At 38.1% G+C, this 21,954-nt stretch overlaps 1 protein-coding gene across 1 annotated transcript in view; it reads left to right on the top strand.

Annotated features, from left to right (window-relative positions):
* PREP (prolyl endopeptidase) overlaps positions 1-21,954 on the top strand; it is a 96,471-nt gene that overhangs the window by 47,581 nt on the left and 26,936 nt on the right. Inside the window, exons 9-10 of the mRNA XM_008637920.2 lie at positions 8,777-8,974; positions 12,554-12,657. Of these exons, the coding sequence (XP_008636142.1) occupies positions 8,777-8,974; positions 12,554-12,657 (302 nt within the window). The remainder of the gene's footprint in view (positions 1-8,776; positions 8,975-12,553; positions 12,658-21,954) is intronic.

Below are 21,954 nucleotides of genomic sequence, written 5' to 3'. Positions count from 1 at the left end.
TGCATGCTTTGAGCAGAATTGGTGAGAATCTGGGACAGGATTTTCTTTTGTTCCTGGAATAAGAGGAGTAAACAATACTTGAAAAAAAAAGCCTCAGGAAAGTTGAAGAGCATGGAATTGTTAAAATAGAAAAGCAAGCTCAAAACATAAATCTTTGGTTTTGATATAATTAAAATAAAGGTATATTTTTTAATCCCATCATTTTGCAGAAGGTTCTATGAAAGCTTAGAATTAGTTTCAGATAATACAGAAAAACCTCCTCTGAGCTGTTTTTCCCAGATGCTTAGTGTACATTTATGTAGTTTGCTCTCCATACAGTACAAGATACAATTATGATTTATCTGACTGGCATAATTAGTTACTCAAAAATATTTTGAATTTTTTATTAATAAATTTTTATGCAAATTCCTTCATGTGTGCTACTTTTCCAGTCAAGAGCTGCTTTGTAGAATAAGTAGAGCTCTCTTTGTGTATATGATGTGGTATGTGCATATACAGTAACTTATGTCTTTCCTCACTAAGACAAACCTATTTTACTACTATTTCAAAGCCATCTTAAGGCTTTTGTCACTTATAAACAAAAGTCTTAATTTCTGTCTGCAGTTCACAATGTGTCCTGTGTGATTTCTGCCACAACCTAGATGTACCAGTGTGACATAAATGTTGATTCTGAACATATCCAGAATTGTAGTGATGTTGCAAATGACTGGGGTCTAGAATATTGAGACAATTTTAGCAAATGGAAATATAGCAAATTAGACCTTGGTGAGGCACAATTCTTTTTTTAAGATTGTGAACTATTTGAATCAGGAACAACCTGCATCTTAAATGAAGTATGTTTCAAGTCCTAAGCAGAGAATTAATAATAGATGTAAGTGAAAAATTGCTTTCAAGTCTTAATTTTGGTCATGTGCAAATTCACTGACAGTCTGTTAAGCTATGCTTAAGTTATGAGGAGCAGCAGTTTATAAAGTGGGACCAAATTGAAGGATTGACTTGGATGTGGTGAGTGTCTAAACAGAATGGGACAGAAAGGTGTGACTGACATGAAATGTGGTTACCATGTGTGGATTTACCTGAAAAGTGGTCTAGGCAGCCAAAGGAGCTTTGACCAGTGGCTCTGTAGCGCTGACTATCTATTCCTTCCCAGTAAGATAAATGCCAGATCTGCTCTTCACTACACTGTGGTATTTAGCTCTACTCCATTTTGCTTTCATGCTAAGGGCAAAGTCATGATGAGTTCATGTTCATGCACAAACAAAAAAAATTCATGCATGCATGAAAACATTCATTTAATGACTTATACATGACAGCCTTTACTGTACAGACTTAACAAGAACTGCGCTTAAAAACCTGAAAGCTCAGATGAACGGGTTTGCTGAGGACACTGGCCTTTAGACTGTAAACCCAACAGGCATTCAGCTCTTAAACACTTGAAAGCAAACATAATCTGTCGTATCAAACCATCAGGGTGACTTCCAGGAATATGTTGTGTGTCATTAATCTTTTACTGTATTTGAATGTGAAGCCAGAATAGGCAGTCATATGTCTACTTCTCTCTCTAGCTTTTTTGGAACAGTATGTAAAGAAATTGGATTAAACTAACAAATGAAAGAGTCTCCCTAAGAAGATGAGTTTTAAGTAGAACTTAATAAATCTATAGTAGATCTTACAGTAAAGTAAATTTAAATTGTTCAGTTGCTTCTTTGTGACAGACACTTGCAGATTAGTGTTGTGTCCTTAGCACCAAGATAAGGGAGTTTTATCATGTTCAGGAAGTTGCAGTCCTGAATAAATAAAAAGCCTTACTCCATCACTTGATGTAGCCAGCAAGCAAGCCAGTCTCCATGTCAGGCTTTTTTAGTCATTCCAAGCTTTGTTAAGGAAGATGTAATTATAGAAATGACTGTTAATAATTCATTCTTGAAAACGTTGCAGTCAAGTGAATTTGATTTGTGTGATAAAGAGATGACAATGTAATGAAGCTCCTTCTGCAAAAGCTAAGACATTAATGATTCAGAGAGTAAATGGGTATTGCTGCTTGTCCAATTTTACTTATGTGTGGGAGTGATGTAGTTTAGCTGTATTAGTATTTCTTTATAAGCATTATAGTTAGTGATACCCTATGTCACAAACGTGTTTTATTGGGCTATGTGGATCCTGCTCTGAGTGACCTGCCTGGAAGCCATAGCCTGTTCATTTCTGTGTCTTAACTTAGATTCAATTTCATAAAAGCTGTAGTTACAGAAATAGGTTTATTTACAAGTAATAAATTCAGGATTGAATTAAGAATATCTGCCAGTGTCCATCACTGGCATAAAGAGATGTTCCACAAAGTATCATTGTATTCTTAGAAAGACGCTACAGCTAATACAGTCTAACCAAGAAATAAACACACATGCCTTCGTGATGGTGTGAATGTCATTTGGTTCCCTCAACATATTCTTTAAGATAGACTTTTCTTTTGGCTTTGACCCTTTCTTTTTCAATAACTGTTTATAAATGAGATAATTGGGAAATAAAGGGAAAAATCAAGCATATTCCTGCAGTGAGGTTGTACACACACTTCATTTTACAACTGTCAGCAGGGATTTCACACAGAGATGAGGTAAATTTAGATCTCTACTCTGTGAGCTGAGGGGAAGCAATAAATGACAGCTATTTTAAAAAGAAATTGAAGAGGGTGCCTCAGAGCATATTGTAGTGTGATGAGACTAATTTCCTTCCCTTTGGAGTTTGTTTATAAAGTGTTGGTTTTAATTTTCAGGGAGTCTGAAATAAAACCACAGGAGAGATTCACATCTGACATTGAACTTGTGCTTTAAGTGACCACATAGCTGCAAGAAGCATGCTGAATTGAAGAGCAGCTATGAAACCATAAATGCAGACTGACCATAACAGACACTGCAACCCTAGTTCTAAGGCACAGGATAAACCTGCTGGGTTTAGAAGCTTAAATTATTCCTTTTAAGAACTGTGAGAACCCCCAGTGCACCCAAAGTGCTCAATACTGGTAGAGTGGGGTGAGTGGAGAGCAGCAGTTAGTATCCAGCCCTTTCCTTGTGACAATGAAAAGCAGATCTCCTGAGCAAGGAGGGCTGAGAAATAAGACGTATTCCTGAATGTGTTGTAGATGTGGAGAGGGATCTTGAACAGTTCCTTGAATCTCAGTTGGCCATTTAACAAGCACCGGCAAAGCTAGCAGTGCTCCCTGTACCTTGTACACACCTGCACACCTAAACTCAGTGCATGTAAAATGCTTCTGTTCCCTCAGCTACAATGTGCCACTCCCAAGTGAAAAATAGTATTTTTCTTTATACCTTAACCTGCTAACTAATTCATAAATGCTTAAAGTCTGAAAGGAGTGCCAAATCCTTGATTTGTTGAAATTGGTTGAAGCTTTCCCATTAACTTTAACATGGCAGGCTGCCACTGAGGATGGGGTCTCAGTGAGAAGACACATGCTTTATATTGTGAGGGCTTGACAACATTTACTTACATGTAAATTATTCACGTTTTATTCTGTAAATTGCTCATGCTTTACTTGCAAGTCTACTCAAAAGTAGACTTGAGTGGTGGTTACCGGTCATTTTAGTTGAGATCAGCATTGGTACCTGTTAATGTGCAGAGACGGTGAAGTTTGTGGTCTCTGTCTGTGATGCCCAAAAAAACCACCATGACCTTCCAGGTCTGTCTTGCAGCTACAGCTTTGACAGTCCATTGAAATACATTAATTATTCTCACTCAACAAGACATGCTTTGAGTGGATGCATAAGCACAGTGTACAGCAAGTAACTCAGCAATTCTTGCTGAAGCTCTGTGCTGTCTGGCTCTTCTAGTGTGGTGTGTTCTCCATCAGCATTTCAGCCTGCATCTGTCAAAGCATGTTTGTACATTCGGACACTTAACATGCTGTAGCTACTGTTGCAGAAGGGAAAGGTCAAAACTGTTTTAAGTCATTAAGGTTAGTGGCACAGATATTCAGTGTGAGGATTCAACCCTTTTTTCTCCTGAAACTATTTCAAAAATTTGTTCATAGCAACATTGCAGGTGCCAAGTTAATGGCTTTGTGACTAATGACAGCTGTCAAGATAAAAAAAAAAGTTTTTGGAAAGTAGCAGTATATGAATTTCTGAAAGATTGAACTAAAAGTTCTAGACATGGTTGAGCTCAGTTTTCTAGGCTTTGTTAAGAAGTGTATGTCCTCTACCCCAAATTTAGCTATTGAAGAATTGTGTGTAACCTATTGTAGTCATCCAAGTGGTCACTGTAATATTCAGAGAGAACTGGCCAGTACCAAGGATAATTCTTCACACCTGCTTTCATTACTTAGGACTGCCTCCAAGTGTGTTTGTCTCTCTCTGATGCCTGAAGCAAGATGCTCAGGTTGGAGAAGGCAACCTCTTTGTGTTTATTGTATAGGAATATAAATCCTGTGCCTGATGGATGTTGGAAGTAGGTAGGTCGACAAATTTAGGTGTAACCAGGAGAGTAACTGCTCTGTTTTAACTGAAAATAAACTGACCTATACACTTGTAGGAACCCAGAGTGCCGAGAATATTTCTCTGCCTGTTTTTAAGGATTCTTACCCCCCGGAACAACACTGTTTTAGCCTCCAACCTTGGAAAAAATTACCAACGGTCAGACAAGAACTAGAAAATACAGTGGTGTGAATTAGGTGATAGACTACTATGTAAGATTGTCACAGGGTGAAAAATTTAGAGGTTTTGGGCTTCTCTTTGTAGTAAATAGGTAAGAGTAAAAAATACCAAAATGGAGGATTGTTGTTGTTCTCTAAACCTTCTTCTCCTTCTACTACTCCATGTTCTACAGTAAAAGTAGTTTGGAATGATTGGATAGAAAATTCCTCAGTTCCTAGTCATGTTACTGAATAATTGGTAGGAAAGTGAAAATAATGTACTTTTTTAGTAACTATTGGTTAAAATATCTTTAAAAGGCTGTGTAAATCTTGACAGAGAGGCTTCACTCCTGCTTTTCTGTGCTCTATGCTGTACCTGGGTCACGCTAATGGCTCTGTTCCTCTGATAAGACTTAATAAGCAACTATTTGGAGGCATTGAAACTCAAGGAAAAGTCTCAGTTTATCTTTGAAACACCTTGCAAGGACTTTTACTGGAGGGACTTGATTTACGGCACGGTTCAGTGTCAACACTGGAGAGGTTTTGGATAGTTAGCTTTTTAAAAAACACCACTTGTGTGAGTGACACTGCTCAGCAAGTAATTCACAGTATCCCAGAACAGAGTATCCAAAATAAATGGTTCAATGGTTTATTTCTCCCCATTGTCTATAAAGGGTGCCTACAGCAGTGATGTCAGGCTTAGACAGGAGATTTGAAAGCATACAGTCTTAAAAGTTTCTATGAAATAGAGGCATGCAGGATGCATCCTGTACTGCACAAGCAAAACCAAAAGGTTGACTGCTAATGCAGCACACCCGACAGTATCTGTGGTTGTCAGTGCTGAGCATGGGAATAGCAGAGGCTCAGCTTAAAGCTTGCAGTCAAAAACTAGCTCTTGTTAATAATTCAGCATTGTTTTAGCTTGCTGTGTATATAAGCGTTGGTTCTTAGTGTCTTCTTTTTCTTCTGGTCTTTCAAGTCTGCTTCAGTGTTTTCCTCTATTTTGATTTTTATATTTCTTTGTAGCTTCCATTACTGTAAGTTTTGGAGGCAGTTAGCAATGCATCAAAACCAGTTATAATACAGGTACTGTACACAGAAGCTGTGTTCCTAAATCTCATGGAATGTTTTAAAAACATTTTGCATTGTCTTCTCATCTGTTATTTTCACCTTGCTGAGAGCATCTAATTTGTAAAGTGAAGAGGTGATGGAGAGTTAATATTGCTGCTTCCTAGGCAAGTTCCTTAGTAGCAGGAATCCCCACATAAGACAGCAGCCTTACTCCTGGGCAATTGAACCTTTTTAATAAAAAGAGTAATATCTCTTCATAAATATATGAATAATAATAAGTCAAAGTAATAATGTACTTCAGCTCTTAATGAAAAAATCCATTAAACTGAACTGCTTAATCAAATTATTAGCGAGGAAATAAAGCATCACCACAATACAATTTTAAAATAAAAATTCCTTAATTTTTTTTGTTGAGGTAAAGCTATATATATACATTTGAAGTTGATCTGAGAGTGTCTATAATCCATTTTGTGAAACTTTTTTCAAGAAATTTTGGAGTAAAACTGGACATTTTAATTATAGATGTTGCTGAGAATACCAGTGGAGTTCATGGGATCTTATACTCATTGCAGAGCCATTAATTCTGCATGCAAAAAAGGTGTGTTACTGCTGGGATGCTAACTTTTTAATTCATATTTTGTGTTAATAAACCACTTTAAAATGTTGGCAAATTTGTGCAGTGACAGTGTAAAAAAATATTTTAAATTACTACATGCTCTCCTTGTTTATACAGTCAAGAATGATTTTGTCTTTCAAAATACATAATTGAATAGAACTATTAACTTAAAAAGTTTATTATGTTCTCCAGACTCACTTAAGAAATTTTAGCCACCCTAGAGCTAAAATTACACATCAATTACTAATTTATAAACAACGTTATGTTATGCTCTATCTTATTATTTCAGATCATGGCCGAAATTTCAGTTAGCATCCTCTGGGGCTTTGGTTAGAAAATTCCCAAATTTAGACTAGAAGCTCATGAGGGAGTTAGAAAGTTTGAGGATAAAAAAATATGAACCATATGAAAATGTGATGGTGTTTGGGAAGAGGGGAGTAGTAAAGCTTTATTTAGGTGTTTATGGAACGTGACTTCATGTGTCTGGAAAGACAAGTATTACATTTCACTGGTCCTTCAGAAACAAGCTAAAATTATTTTAAGGTCTTTGAGCTCTAGGGGGTCATGACAGACCTGAAAGCATATAGTATGAAAACATATGGTATGCTTTCAGAATAATGGGTTTTGACCTTCAACTCAGAAAAAACTTCTTACCTTAATGGAAGGGGCACATGATACAACTCAGAACTTTTATTCTGGAACCTGAATATGCAAAGATGCATTTGTAAGACTGTCTTCTTTACAGCTCTGTGAATTCAAATTATTTGGTTTTATAGGACTTTGAGGAAACTGGAAAGAGCTGTTAAGATGTGAATAACATAAAGTATCATAAAACTGAAATTCTGTCAATTTTTACATGCTTATGTTCTAATATTTTTTCCTCCGGTGTTGTCACATTAAACTCTCCATCTGACAGTGCTGCTTTGGCATTACCGTGTGCCCCCCTGTCAGTCCTTCCTCAGTTTTCTTGCTCATTTGGTTGCATCTCCTCATTCTTTGCTTCCAGCAGATAAAAAAAAGCCATTGTCCAACACTGGTACCTTGCCCATGATTTAGATATCCAGTTTGACTTGTCAGAGAAGAAGTTGTGCATATGTATTTGGAAGAGGATAAGAATTACCTCCTCACCTAGTCTTACAGACAAATAAAAATGTTCCACATTACCTCCTTCAGGATACTTTCTTTAATTTTTCACCTTGCTTGTATTTTGTCTTGCTTGTATCCAATTTGTGAATTAAAGAGAAGTTAAAATACTTTTGTTGCAAATTAATTTCTTAAATGACACAAATACTGAGCAAGATTAAAGCGTTTCAACCTTTCTCCTGTCTGTAGGAGTAAATAAATAGACTTGTCACTAGAGATCTAAAGCCAATGGCACAGGAGACAGTGTGTTACATTATATATCATGGGTGAACTGGAGCTCCAAAGAGTTTCTACACTTTACAGGCTATAGAGATGGAGATTGAAATGAGATAGTTGGTAGAACCACTGAGATTTTTAGAAATTGCCAGCCCAGGTATTTTATTTTAATTGGTTTTAATATTCTAAAGTCCAGTTGAAAAATTAGCATGCCATGAAAAAAAGATTCATATATTTCTAGTAATTATTCCAAGGAACAAACTCAGGATGGGAAAAGTTCTGTGGAGCAGAAGCTCTCATTCCTGCATAGCTGCACAGACAAGGTGGGACTAGGACTAGGACTGCCAGGAGAGGCATAAAGGCAATGAACCTCTGGAGGGTGATTTGTTCCTGGGTCCTTTTGCTGGATTGAGTTCACTGGGCTGCATCCTGCTCCTATTACCTTCCAGTCTCAAGAATGCTGTTTAACAACATTAGCATCTTGAAAAAGTACGTGGGGGGTTTTTAATGGCATGATGAGAGTCTCACCCCAGAAGAGCCCTTTTCTTAGACCCAGTAGGGCTTGCTTAGAAGAATAGTCTCCTGATTACTTAAACAATAGAACCAAGACTAATAGTAACGTCTAGGTTCTACACCTCAGTGTGCAATATGGGATCACGTCTTCTTTCCTTATGAGTTTAGTTTGTATAAATCATAATGAGTGCTTTGATTTTCATGACTTTCCGTAAGTATTGCAGGCAAAGATAAATGTTTTGCTTGGGTTATGCATTGAAATATGTGATATTTAAGAGCAGTTTTGATCTATAAATATCCCAAATGCATAAGCATATTGATTAAGCAATTCTTTATTCCTGTGTCTGCATAAATTAACTTTAAGCAGCATGGTTAATGCATTTCCAGAGAATGCCAGACTTTATTTTGGGTTCATTTACAAAGATTTAAGAGTTAAAGGCAGTGCGTGTCAGAGATTTTGCTGCATGCATTTAGGTATGCTAAAGAATTTTAGGATCAGAGTTTATCTGATTGCTTTCTTTCTTACGTTTTTTAATTGTATTTTCTGTGGCTTTGTTTTTGTTTTCCATTCTGTGCAGAATGGGTTGCTTGTGTGAGGTCCAATCTCCTGGTTTTGTGCTACCTGCATGACGTGAAGAATGTCCTGCAGCTTCATGACCTAGCCACTGGTGCACATCTCAAGACTTTTCCCCTAGAGGTTGGCAGTATTGTGGGATATAGTGGCCAAAAGAAGGACACTGAAATATTCTACCAGTTTACTTCCTTTTTATCTCCAGGTAAGATTTTTTGTCTGAAGTTATTGTTTGTTTTCCTGAGAACAGTGTCTTCCTCATTTTCTGTAGTTTAGTAGTTATTTGGTATGTCTAAGATGCAGATAAAACTGCTTCCACCCACGTTAGCAGTGGTTGTACACATCAAAATGTATCACTCCTTGATCCATCAAGGCTAAATAATGTGCCTACTAGTATTTGAGACACCTGCATTAAGACTCAAGACTAACTTGTACTGGAGATAAAATTGTAGCATTTTCACAGTTCTTGCTTCATACAGCAGGATAGAAGGTGAAAAACTCAGTAAAAGATAATTGTTAATGTGTTTGATGTGATTTTTTTCACAAGTTTAAGGAACATTAATAGAAGTCACAGAAATTGTTCTCTGACAGTTTTATGATCCATTTATGCATAGCCTTATATGAGCATCCTTACTATCTGTCCTTACAGTGTTGGATTGCTGTAGGAATCTTCTTTGTACAGTCCTGCAAAGCTGGAGCTGTCCAAAGCATTACATAATACAGGTGTGGCAAAACAGTAAATATTCTAGCATTTTGCATTGGAAGGGAGTTTCTACACAGTTGTCAATCTAGTATATGACAAGAAAATGTATTTACTGTTCACTCTTCTTTTCTTCTTCTTTCTTTATGGCCCAAACAATCAATACCTAATACAAGACAGGATTCAAATATGGAGGAGCAGATAGGCTTCAGGATCTTTATCTTCTTCCAAGGATGTGTATTGTAAGGGGATAAAAAATGTTCTTATAGCATCTGACCTATGTTTTTGCTCTGTTTCAGTTAGAACACAGCAACGTTATGTTGCAAAATGGTTGTATAATAGTTTTGATAAGTTTGCTGGTTTTGCTAGAAAGGAATATGTCAAATTATCAAAATTAGGTTTCAAACTTGGCAGATAAGAAGTGTGATGAATTTCCTATTATGTTACTCTTTACATAAACAGAACTATGATGTGTTGTTTTCAGTTCCTCTTAAACAACATTCAGATTGTTGTAGGTATTGCAGCTCGAGAGTAGCTTGAGGACACTCTTGCATTTATCTCTTAACTTCATCCACCTTGATGGTTCGTAGTTCACTTGCCCACATCATGGGCCAGAAGTTGCCAGTTTTACAGGCCTGCACTATTCATCTCAGCTGAGCCAGCAGAGTCTCTGCAGCTGTGTAGGGGAAGTGCACAGATCTGTTTTAGCCTGTGGCTTTCCAGCTGGCCAGTAATGGCTTCTCTCACTGCCTGCTGGCTGCTTAGGCAGATTGTTTTTCTCCTTTTCATTCATTTGCTTAGCATCTACAAAAAATTCACTATGTCATAGCTCTGCTAACTGGGGCAGAGTGACCTGGAATCTGGAAGAAAAAGGGAAGGTAAGAAATGTAAGTAGACTGTATGGGGATAAGGAAAGAATGAGGAAAGCAGAGAGGTAATTTTTAGGTAGATTTATGGATCCTCCTTAGTTTGTGTGAAACCTTCATTCACCTCATCAGTGGAATAATCATACAAACGGTATGGGGCTGATCCTTGGTTAACCAGATATTCCTACTTTACTATTGGAAATCAATATAATTTGCACTTGTATTAAGTTGGATTACTGGGTTTTTTTCTAATGAGAAATAAATTAACATACTTGTGTTTAATACCTACAACAAAAGTAATAGTAAACATATATATGAAATAATGAATAAAGCAGTTCTAAACCCACATATGTTGACACCATGAAATAATTTTTGTTATTCCCTGAAAAATATGGTTATCCCCGCTGTCCACTCTAGTCAGATGCTTAGGTGACCACTCTGTCGTTTTGCATTTATTTAGCACCCAGCAAAACAGTTAGAAATATTACAATGCTTTTTGATATTAACTTCTGTGGCACTAAAAATAGAACAAGAGATGCAGTAGCAGGGGTTGAATTGCATGTTACTATAACATTAGGTTGATTTGCTCTGGAAATGCAGTCTGTGACTGTGCTTACCCTTCCTCATGTGGTTTGCTAAGACGTGGCAATTCTGCCTGCTCTGTGTGCAGCGTTTGCCAATACATTACCCAGCCTAGGCAGCTGCCTGTGTGTCAAACAGCTGCTCTGCCTGTTACTGCCTGGAGTGCCTTACACTGCAGTTTTGCATCATTTTCTGGATCCTAATCTTTAAGGATAATGCTGCCTTAATGCTTCTTTGCACCTGATTACGCTTGCTAGTCATTTTGTGATAAATGAAAAAAAAATTCCAGCAGATTAGGAGAGTCCTTTTAGTCCCCTGTTAATGCCCTGTTATGGCAAAAGGTTTTATTGGTTGCTACAAATGTTAGTTTACATCTGCATTTTTTTATCAATCTCTATCTTCCTGATTTTCTAGTCTACAAAAGTGACTTAAAGAGACAATTCCCTGGTATCAGATAAGTTTCCTCATTATTTCGTGTTTTAGTCAGTATGAACTTTTATAGTTATAACTTCTGTAATAATTACTTCTGTTTTCTGAATGTATCTGTAATACACAAAATACAGCAGTATTTCAGTCAAGTCCTGCCCACCTTGGTTAACTTTATTACATTGAGGATCCCAGTAAAGTGCTTACTGCCATACCTTTTAGTGTTCTTTTCCCTAATATATGTTTTAAATTTTGCAAGGACCAGCTTGTTGTAAAGGAGAAAAAGACAGGATAATTAACACTCAAGTTAGTTTATGTATCACATGTATCCGTAGTACAGGCATGAATATTAGGATTTTTTAGTATATTAACCAGTGTGCAAACACCACAGTCATGTTGTATGACACATACTTAAATGTTATTAGGGTTGAATGACAGGAAATACGTTTTATCATTTAAATGCAAATTTATTAGTGGCTAATTACACATCTGTGTAGTGTCTAGATAGCTGCAGTCCCTGTGACTCAGTCTCTGCTGAAACCTAGAAGTTTTATACTGTTTATAGATACGAGTTTTGTCATGTGCACAGCCCTTTGGAAATCATATATACAACTCAAGTGAAGTTGTCTTCAAACCTGCAGGATCAGGATGTAAAAGAAATTACAGAAGACTGTATTTTGTTCAGTTCCATAGGTAACCTGTGCTAGTCTGCCACAATTTCAAGTGGATGTTTAGCTCTTACTGTTACCTGGAGTCCATTTGAATTCTAATTTCAAATATTTTATCACAAGGAGAAAAATGTTCACCTGAGTGAAATTCTTGATATATTTATTCTCAGTCTGGTGGATCTAAAGGAGTGTTTTAAAATTGGCTGTATATTTCTTTCTTCCAGCATTATCATTCTCAATAAGTGCTTTCTAACTTCATGAAAACACTTTTTTTGCCCTATTTTGCTTAAGCCCCCTGGCTTTGTGTGAGTGGTGAGAATTACTCTTTCTGTACAGAAAGCCTTTGCACCCTCCCTAGATGAAGTGCATGTATGTAAGTGTTAAATTATGTAATAAATGAAAAAATGCGTCCAGAAGTACTGTTTTTCACCCTGCTGAGTTACCTTTACCATTCATTACTCCATCACAGTGCCTAAACTGGCGTCTTTTTAATGATAGCTATGTATTAAGCTGTCAAACTTGCACTGTATTCTGTATTTTAGGTATTATATATCACTGTGATCTGACCAAAGAGGAACTGGAGCCAAGAGTTTTCCGAGAAGTGACTGTTAAAGGATTTGATCCTTCGGTTTACCAGACAATTCAGGTAATAAACTTGAACCCTGCTGTCTTGCTCTAATCACCTATGGCAGAGCTCAAGACAATTGGACTTGGCTCTTGGTGAGGAGACTTGCTTTAGAACCGTACTTTGGTTTTGAACTGAAATACTATTGTAGGTTCAGAGAAGTAACTCAGTGTAGTAGCGTGAAGACTCCTTTGGAGATGCCTATTACACATAGTGAAAGTGTATAAGAATTAGCTAAATTTAAGGTTCATAACATTAAGAGAAATTACTTCAATGGAAAACAGTGTAAGCTACAGATTATATGGAACAGGTTCAGGAAAATACAGCGTTCTTCACAGACAACTGCTTTGACCTCATAACAGGTATTGTGAGTAAAAAGATTATACGAAATATACATTTTAAGTAGTAAGTGATCTTTCCACTAAACACAGCTTTGGTAAGACCCTGATAAAATACTATGCCCTGGTCACGACTTTTAAGACAGGTATGGAACTTCTAGAGGGAGTTCATGGAAATTTGTTGAAACCATAGAATCATTTAGGTTGGAAAGACCTTTTAAGATCAAATCCGACCATAAACCTAATATTGCCAAGTCCCACTAAACGTGTCCCTAAGTGCCATTATCTACTTGTCTTTTAAAAGCCTGCAGGGATGGTGACACAAGTAAAATCATTAGGGGTCTAGAAAAACAGTCATTATATTGGGATTCTTAGCATATTTAAGACTTGCAATTTATAGAATAAATACTGGAGGATGGATTCATTATTTTATATGTAGGATTTTTTCATCTTCTGGTGTAAGAGTAAGAATGGAATTGAGGCTTTTTCTTTCTATAGGCAAAGGCATAACAATGTCTAGTGCCAAAAGTGGAATTTTAATAAGCTTAGCCTCGAAAAAGGTGAAATTATGTAGAAGATAAGCAACAGTGTGACAGCATGGCTTGGAGTCTTTGAAAAGAGATTAGATACTTCTCTTAATATCTTGTTTTTAATTTTGCCTCTGACATATGCACAAGGCAGATTCTCTAAAAACATCAAGACAGTAGTATGTATGCATGAGGTGGTTGTAAATAGCCCCAACTGTTTGTCTCTGCATCTCCAGACAGAAATAAGAGTGTGGTAGAGGACAATTTGCTGTAAGTGTTCTCACAGAGAATACGTTTTTGTTGCTTCACTCAAATTCATTAAGGGACTTCCGCAGGATAACTTTAGGGCAGAGTGAGCTGGGTAAGAGAAAGAAAACGTTCTCTTTAGGAAAGAACTTGGTACAATTACAATGCTGCCATCTAACCCAGAAGGATAATAATGAAACACAAATAGACATGTAATTTGAAAGGGTATAGGAGAGGTTGCTATAAATTAGAAATAATGTATTTTTCTAGTAAATCAAATTTTATAAAATAAATGTCTGGAAAAAAAATCTCGTTTTACACTTGAATCAATTACACTAAATCAAGTAAAAGTAGAACAGCAATATAAATAATTTCAGGAGGAGTAAAGGAGGAAGCATGCTGTTGCTATGCCCTTGGAAACATGCACTGTCTGAAGCACTGGCAGAGATTCACTGCTAGGCTGTAGTGTGGTGGAAGTCAGTATCACTGTTTCTGGTTTTTTCCTTTCTTGGCTCCTGCTCAGTTCTAGCTCTAGGAAAATGTGACCTGTGTAGTTACAGTGGGATCAGTGCTTATAAAGATCACTCCTGGCTCACTGGTCATCCAGTTTTGCCTTCTACCAACAAATGATCTCAGTACACCAACATCTTGGAAATTAGTTTTTGGTGTCTTTCATTCAGATCCATGGTGAAGTCTCAGCTGAGCTGTGAAAAAGGCTGTTTGTCAGGGCCAGGGCTGGGACTGCCTGCTCAGGTTTGTAGTAACTGAGCCTGTCAGTGCTGCACAGGTCAGATGGACTCCAGTCTTCATTTCCATTTGTGTGGTCTCGCTTAGAGCCTTGGTGGTGCTTCTGCTTGGAGGAGGGAAAGGGGATGGAAGGGTATCAAAGCAGGGTATAAATGGCTATCAACCTAGATGAATGCATAGCCATTTCAAAACTCGGGCAACATTGCAGGGATTTGTGAAAAAAAATCAAGAACAAGAATGCAAGAAATATACTGAAAGTAAGCAAAACCTGATTACTGTAGAAGAATGAACAATGCTGCAGAATCTATTTAATAATTTTAATTTCCATGAGAATTACTAAGTGGTAAAGGATAATGTTGCTGACTCTGTCCTAATACATGTCCTTAATGAAAGGCAGGTCTCCTGCCAAGGTTCTTTCTTCATTCTTATATACCTGAAGAAATACCTACTAATACTAGCAATCTTCCCAGTTTCGCTGTGTAGCATATATGAAACTATAATGAGTTGTTCTTTAACAGTCTTTCAATGTAACTGGGTCAAGATTTGAACTGAAATGTAAGGTGTCGTGTATATGAAACCTGAATTAATGGCAATTGGAAAATTGCCACAGTGCCTGTTTTTTGGTCTTTCAAATCCAGTCTACAGTATTTGGTAGAAGTTGTAAAGTGCAAGGGTGGACCAGTGATAAATTTACTACACTAGGAAAAGTTGTGGTAGAGCTGCTGCATTTTTTGTACTTAGGGTTAAGATCTTACACTCTGACAGCCCAAACTAAGAACAAATTAGCCAGCTTGCACTGAAGGGAGAGCTGTTTCAACATACCTGACTTTTGCACCAGGGTAAGAGCATGTTTGTAAGTTATCAGCTCCATGGGACACCCTGCAAGTACATAGTCTGATTTATTGTGCTGTAGCTTGTGCTTATGCCCTTACCTTGAAAGACTCTGTGACCTCCATGAAAAAGTCAAACTGTTTAAAATGCTTGCCACGCATCAAAAATTTATCCTAGCTACTTTTGTTAAATGATACATTAGGTTGCATTAATTACTCTGCCAAGCACTTCTTGAAATTTGGTTTTGTTTCCCTGCGTACTTCCATCTATCACAATGGCAGACTTTTTCAGGAAATGGCCTGTGGTGGGCTTTACAGAAGGAAAAAACACTTTTTCAGGAACTTAAAAACAGCACTTGCCCTAAGATGTTTGCTGTGCTAATAACTCAACTGTTGGTTTAAATAAAAAGCCTTTATTTTGTCTTTGTAAAGTTGCAGCCTTTATTTTATCTTTGTAGAGTTGCCAACTACGTTCTTATATACCTCCCCATGTTAGCACCTCACAGTGACACTTTATCATGGATAAACAGTCTTCTGGTGTGGTTCACAGCTCACCTACTTTTAGGCTGATGTGTAGGCTTTTAAGTGTTAAAATTGCAACAATAAAAATATTGCTTGGCTCCTTTCGCCATTCTTTGAATACCCTCCAGTATTTAAAATACTTTGAGATGAACCAAAAGTAGATGCAGCTATTGAGAGATGCATTTTGGATTAGCTCTTGCAGAAGGTGAAATTCATAGAACAACTTGGTTTTACAACTTAGTTTGATTAAAAAAGCAGCTGCTGTTTAGATATTGCTGCACAGATGCAAGAAGCTCAAGTCTTAAAAAGGATATTTCTCTTCAGGCCGGAATGAATTTCCTCCTTTCTTTTGCAGAAATTACTTTTGCAGGTGAAGTAATTTTCATGAGAATTTTTTTCTTTTCTTGCTCAGTCTTTCACTCCCATCATGAAGCCCCTGCAGTACTGATTTCAAGTTATGAGGCATTGATAGGGAAAATTTGTCTACAGTCATTGTCATTCCAAGTGGAACTTTACACCATACAGTTTGGCACAGTGATTAAGCTCTGCTTCAGGGAAATAAAACACTCAGAGAAGATGAGTCAGGCTTGAGGTTGATTGGCAGAGAAACTTGTGTACAGCACCTGCCCATGCTATTCCTGGATCTTGCTGTTGCTGGTGGTATCATTCCATGAGCATTAGGTTCCCTCATTAATATAAAAATAAGAGAGGAAAGCAGTGTCCTCTGAAAACTGTAGTAAGCTCAACCTGCAAAGCAGTGCAAGAGCTGATACTATAATTAGCTCTGTTTTTTTCAGTGTAGTTATAAAGTGGTCTTAATGTTGTTTCTTCCCCTTATCCAAATATATATCATAAAATCAAAGAATGGTTTGAGTTGGGAGGGATTTCAAAGATCATCTAGTTCCAACCCCACTGCCATGCACGGAGACATCTTCCACTAGATCAGGTTGCTCAAAGTCCCGTCCATCCTGGCCATGAACCCTTCCAGGGATCATGCATCCACAGTTTCTCTGGGCAACCTGTTCCTGTGCCTCACCATCCTCACAGTAAAGACTTTATTTCTAATATCTCATCTAGACCTTCTCTCTTGCAGTTTAAACTCATTTCCCCTTGTTCTATTGCAATATGCCCTTGTAAAAAGTCCTTCTCCAGCTCCTTTACAGGCCCCTGTTAGGGACCGGAAGGCCACAATTAGGCTGCCCCAGAGCCTTCTCTTCTCCAGGCTGAACAACCTCAACTCTCTCAGCCTGTCTTCATAGGAGAGCTGCTCCAGCCCTCTGATCATCTTTGTGTGCCCCTTCTGGACCTGCTCTAACAGGTTGGTGTCCTGCATATGTTGGCCACCCCAGAGCCGGATACAGTGCTCCAGGTGGGGCCTCACCAGAGTGGTGACTTGCTGGCCATGCTTCCTTGGATGCAGCCTTAGACACAGTTGGCTTTCTGAGCTGTGAGTGCACATTGCTGGGACACATTGAGTGTCTGGTCAACCAACACCCCCAGGTCCTTCTCCTCAGGACTGCTCTCAATCCATTTCCACCTAGCCTGTATTTGTGCTTGGGATTGTCCCGATCCAAGTGCAGGAGTTTGCACTTGGCCTTGTGGAACTTCATGAGGTTCACACAGTCCCACCTCTCAAGCCTGCCAAGGTCCCTCTGGATGACATCCCTTCCCCCAGCGTATCCACTGCACTGCACAACTTGGTGTCAGCAAACTTGCTGAGGATACTACTCTCAATCCCACTGTCCATGTTGCTGACAAAGATGTTGTGCAGCACCGGCCCAAATGCGAACCCCATTGACCAAAACTCTTGAGTGCAACTTTCTATATGAATAGATCAATTGTAAGTTGGAGAAAAGTTCAGTAGCTTTGAATCTTATCTGCTGAGACAAAGCACTTTTACACCAGAGAGCTAAAGGCATGTACTTTACGCTGATTCTAGGCAGAGACAAATAATGCTCCCCATTTCTACAGAGGAGTAAGTAATTTTGGCATCATTTTCATCCCTTTCCTAAGAATCCATCACAACCAAAATGGGGTTGATTTTTGAAGAGCTGGACTTTCTTTCTTCTCACAGTATTTGGGGTTTGAATCCTGCTGTGATCTCATGGGATGGGAGGATAGAATTAATGCTTGGGGAAAACAAGTTGCTTATTGTTGTTTGTTTCTATTTTATTCTTTTTATTTCCTTGAGGTTTTGTATTGCAGTAAGGAAGAAAATGAGTTCAAGAAGTGTTTGGACAATACTTTCGGACACATAGTGTGACTCTTGGGATGATCCTTGTGGGTCCCTTCCAACTTGGCATAGTCAGTGATTCTGTGAAATACTGCGGGGAGAAGGAATGTGACAAACACCACAGTTTTAGTGCTTGCCACATTATGGCAGACACCTGCTCTCTTGCAGGGGGGAAATAAGCTTTGAACCACTTCTTTCAGAGCTCCCAGGAAGGAGGTTGAGGGCTTTGGCTCTGATCTCACCTAGTGTTTTGGCACCAAGGCACCAGTCTCGCTCTGGAGGACATCAACAAAATTACAGTGACAACTGTGACAGCATTGGCGGTTTGCCTGTGTGAATGTAGTGTCTTATGGCCCTGGCATGTGGTTGTTACAAACACCACATTTGTCTGCCATTACCTCTTCTAATTGGAGGTCAATGAAGAAACACTAACTGAAAATGTAACGCTCTAGTTTAAAGGCCCTTGCAGTTCTTGAAAGCCAAGAGATTGTATATTAAATATGTTACATATTTGCAGCCACATTACACTCCTTTTTAAAGGAGGAAATTGTCAGAATCAAGGACTTTACATCTAGATAGAGTATCAAGAGATGGATTTCCTATGATGACCTTAAATGCTCTTGAACTTTGAAAACCATATGCCAGAGTAGCAGAGTAGCAGTTGGCTCTACATCCATTATATTTAAGTAGTCCCATCCAATGCAGTTCAGAGATTCCTTAGGTATCTGGAGTAGGAACCAGATCTCTCTATTCTAAGTAAGAGGATGAGCAATAGACTTTGCATTGCTTTCTTCACCAATCCAGTTCAAGTCCTGTTTTAAGGTCTAAATGTCTGGATTTGCTCTATCCCCTTATATACCACAGGGGACTGATGCACAGTTTGTGTTGGGAGCTTTTGTTCAGCAGAATGCAGAACAATGGAAATGTGGTTTAGGATGGAGGGGAGTGCAAAACTGCTCTTAGAAAGAATTAGCACACTACCAGACCACACAATGTGGGGAATAATACTAAAATATTAAAATAATACTCTCTGTGTTCATTTGGATTGTCATATAGGCTTTGTGATTCACTAGTTCCAAGCTTTTAATAGTAAATTGTTTATTTTTTCTGCTGAGTATGCAGGGAGTTGGAGAGCTTTTTAAGATGGAAATGTCTGTAGAACCTCTAGACTTTATAAAAATGCTCATTTGTTTTAAGCCTACAAGAGAAGTGATTGCTTAGTAGTCTAACTAAAGCTCATTATGAAATATTATTCTTATGCCTTACTCAGTAGAACTTTTGTTTGAACTTGCAGTGGTTTGTTTTCCACTTTTCTAGTGAAGGGAGGTGTTAGTTGGCTTACTTAATCCCAAGATGCATTCCACGCTCCATTTCTTTCTCAGAATTCCTTAAAACACAAGGCAAAATAGCATGGACTAAAACAGACCCGTAACCATTGAACATAGTGTAGTGAATTCCTTTTTACACACAGGAGTTTTAAACAAGAGCTTAAGCAATTGTAGTGGAGCTTAAAGGATTGCCTCACATGTCTTAAATGATTGCATTGTTGGTTGTAAATAAAAAATAGTTTTGATTTTTACGGTAAATGGGAAAATACCTTTTGCCATCAAAAATATTTAAAAAGTCATTCAGTCAGACGCCTTAAATGAGCACGTGTGTTAAAGTCTTCAGGAACCTCAGTAGGTAGGTTCTTTGCTTATAAAGAGATATTAAAATTATAATATTGTAGTGAAAATACTTGGGATTTGTCTTCTTTCTAAACAAGTCACTGAAAACTTCTTCCCTTCTATTTTTCCTCCAACTTCCATATTCACTCCTCTGATTGAACTCACCTCCAGTAATTAAGCATGAACACATTGCTATTTTAATTAACTCTTACTCACAAGTATGAATTCTATTTAATGTTCCTCAGTGGGAATCTACCTCCAACTTTTCTTCTCCCATTTGTACAGGCTTATCCATGTTATTTCTCAAAGGTAGTGAATATTATTAACTTCATTCTACAGGAACAGAAACATTCAGAATGAAATTTGTCTGTGGCTCTACATTGATGAGGTGTTGCTCTGGGGATACGGTTTGCTGTTCTAATGGCAGTGGTTTGCTGATCCTCAGAGTTGAGTTTTCAGATGTGGATTGAAAACTTCATCAAGACAGTTATTAAAATCTTACACAAATAGCATTTCAGAGAACTTCAGCATCAATAAAAAGCCCCTTCTCAATATGTCTAATAGTAATAAAGGCGGACAACATGCAGTCTTTTGATCATTATGGTGTTTGTGTGTCTTGTATAGTGCAGATTGAATGGCCGATACCATCCATGGTGGAAGGTCAAACACAGAATGCTTCCACAAAAAAAATGCTCTAAAGCCTCTTAGCCTCTTTATAGCTGTTTAATTCTTGCTTAAACCAAGTAGTCCTAAAAATGGGAAATTTCAGCACAGTCCTCTGCTGAAAGAAAAAAGTGATAGCTGCCCCTTTTCTTTTCTCACTAAGAGGATAAATGTCAAACTTTGGCACGCCAGCATTGTTCAGAATGAGAGTGCTCCTCTGCTGAGTGGGAATATTTCTATTCATCTGCCCACCCATCACTTTGCCTCATGTAGCCTGGCCGGGGAGGTGGGGTTTAATTGTGATGATAATGCTGCATTGAGGACAGATTGCTCTGGGACCACAATCATGAGTTTTATTCACACAGCTGGCAAAAGATCATTAGATGATTGCAGTTGTCAGTCATCGTTGGTGTGGGCCAGCATTCGAGCCACTGACCCAGCAGGGAGAGACACATTGACTTCTTTACTAGGCCCCCAAGATAACCAGACTTTCCTGGTTGTATTTTTCAGTACTGAGCTAGCAGTGTCATGTAAGTCCATTTAATAGTCATTAGGTTTCCGAGGAAGAGGATTTACTTTTAGTAAGAGTTATATACACAGATATATATCTGTCTGTGCCACAGGACAGTGTTTAAATTCAAACAGATTTCCAGAACAGTAGCAATTATAGTCATTTATTTGATAGTGAAGCTCATATTACTTGAAAATGAAATGTTGGTCGCTCTGTTAATAGGTGTTTGCACATCTGTAGTATACATATGGGCAAGTTTTAAAAATGTTTTCTTTGGTTTTAACATGTAAATATTTAATATTTAAATTTTTAAACCATTTTCTCAAGTTTAACTAATACAGATCCATAATGCAAGTGGTGGATTTTTCAATATGTCTCTGTTCGCCAGCTGTTCCTGTAGATTTTGTTACATATGTGAACTCCCTGGATGGCCTTCACATTTCTCAATCCTAGTTTTATGAAAGGCAAAAGGGAGTGAGAAGGGAGGCGATAGTTCTGTTTTAGGAGTCTGTCTTTTCCACTTCTGCTTTTGAGGCTTCTCTTCTTAAAATCATATAAAATCTGTATAAGAACAATCTCAGAAGCTCATCTAACCCACTGGAGACCCAGGAGGTAGGACACTGGCTTTTCCTGCAGGAAGAGAGGAACCAGCTCCTACTGCCCAACAGGTGGCTGCAGCTGTGAACAGAAAAACCTGCCATAATAAACAAGGAGCAAAAAGACTGGGAAGAGGAAGAAACTACAATTCCTGAATGTGGACATGGTGGTGATGTGAGCATGTACCCATGTCCCAAAACTGGCTATTGTGGCTAGAGCACACTGATCTGTCCTGGGCACTGTGGCAGGTCACTTCTGCCTGTACTATTCCTGACTGGTTTCCGTCTGCCTTATGTTTAAAAGCCTTCACTCCCTAAGAAATCTGTCCCAGGTTCTCACCGAGTTTACTGTTAAAAAGCTTTTGCAGTGAATAGGGGATACACCACCTAAAGGCCTCACCTGAATTCCCTTCTTGAGTTTGAAATGTGTTGCTTTGT

Source organism: Corvus brachyrhynchos, unplaced genomic scaffold (genome assembly GCF_000691975.1).
Source record: "Corvus brachyrhynchos isolate BGI_N302 unplaced genomic scaffold, ASM69197v1 scaffold14, whole genome shotgun sequence".
In the NCBI taxonomy this organism is placed as follows: domain Eukaryota; kingdom Metazoa; phylum Chordata; class Aves; order Passeriformes; family Corvidae; genus Corvus; species Corvus brachyrhynchos.
The sequence above is the reverse complement of the archived record's forward strand: the minus strand, read 5'-3'. Positions and strand labels throughout refer to the sequence as shown.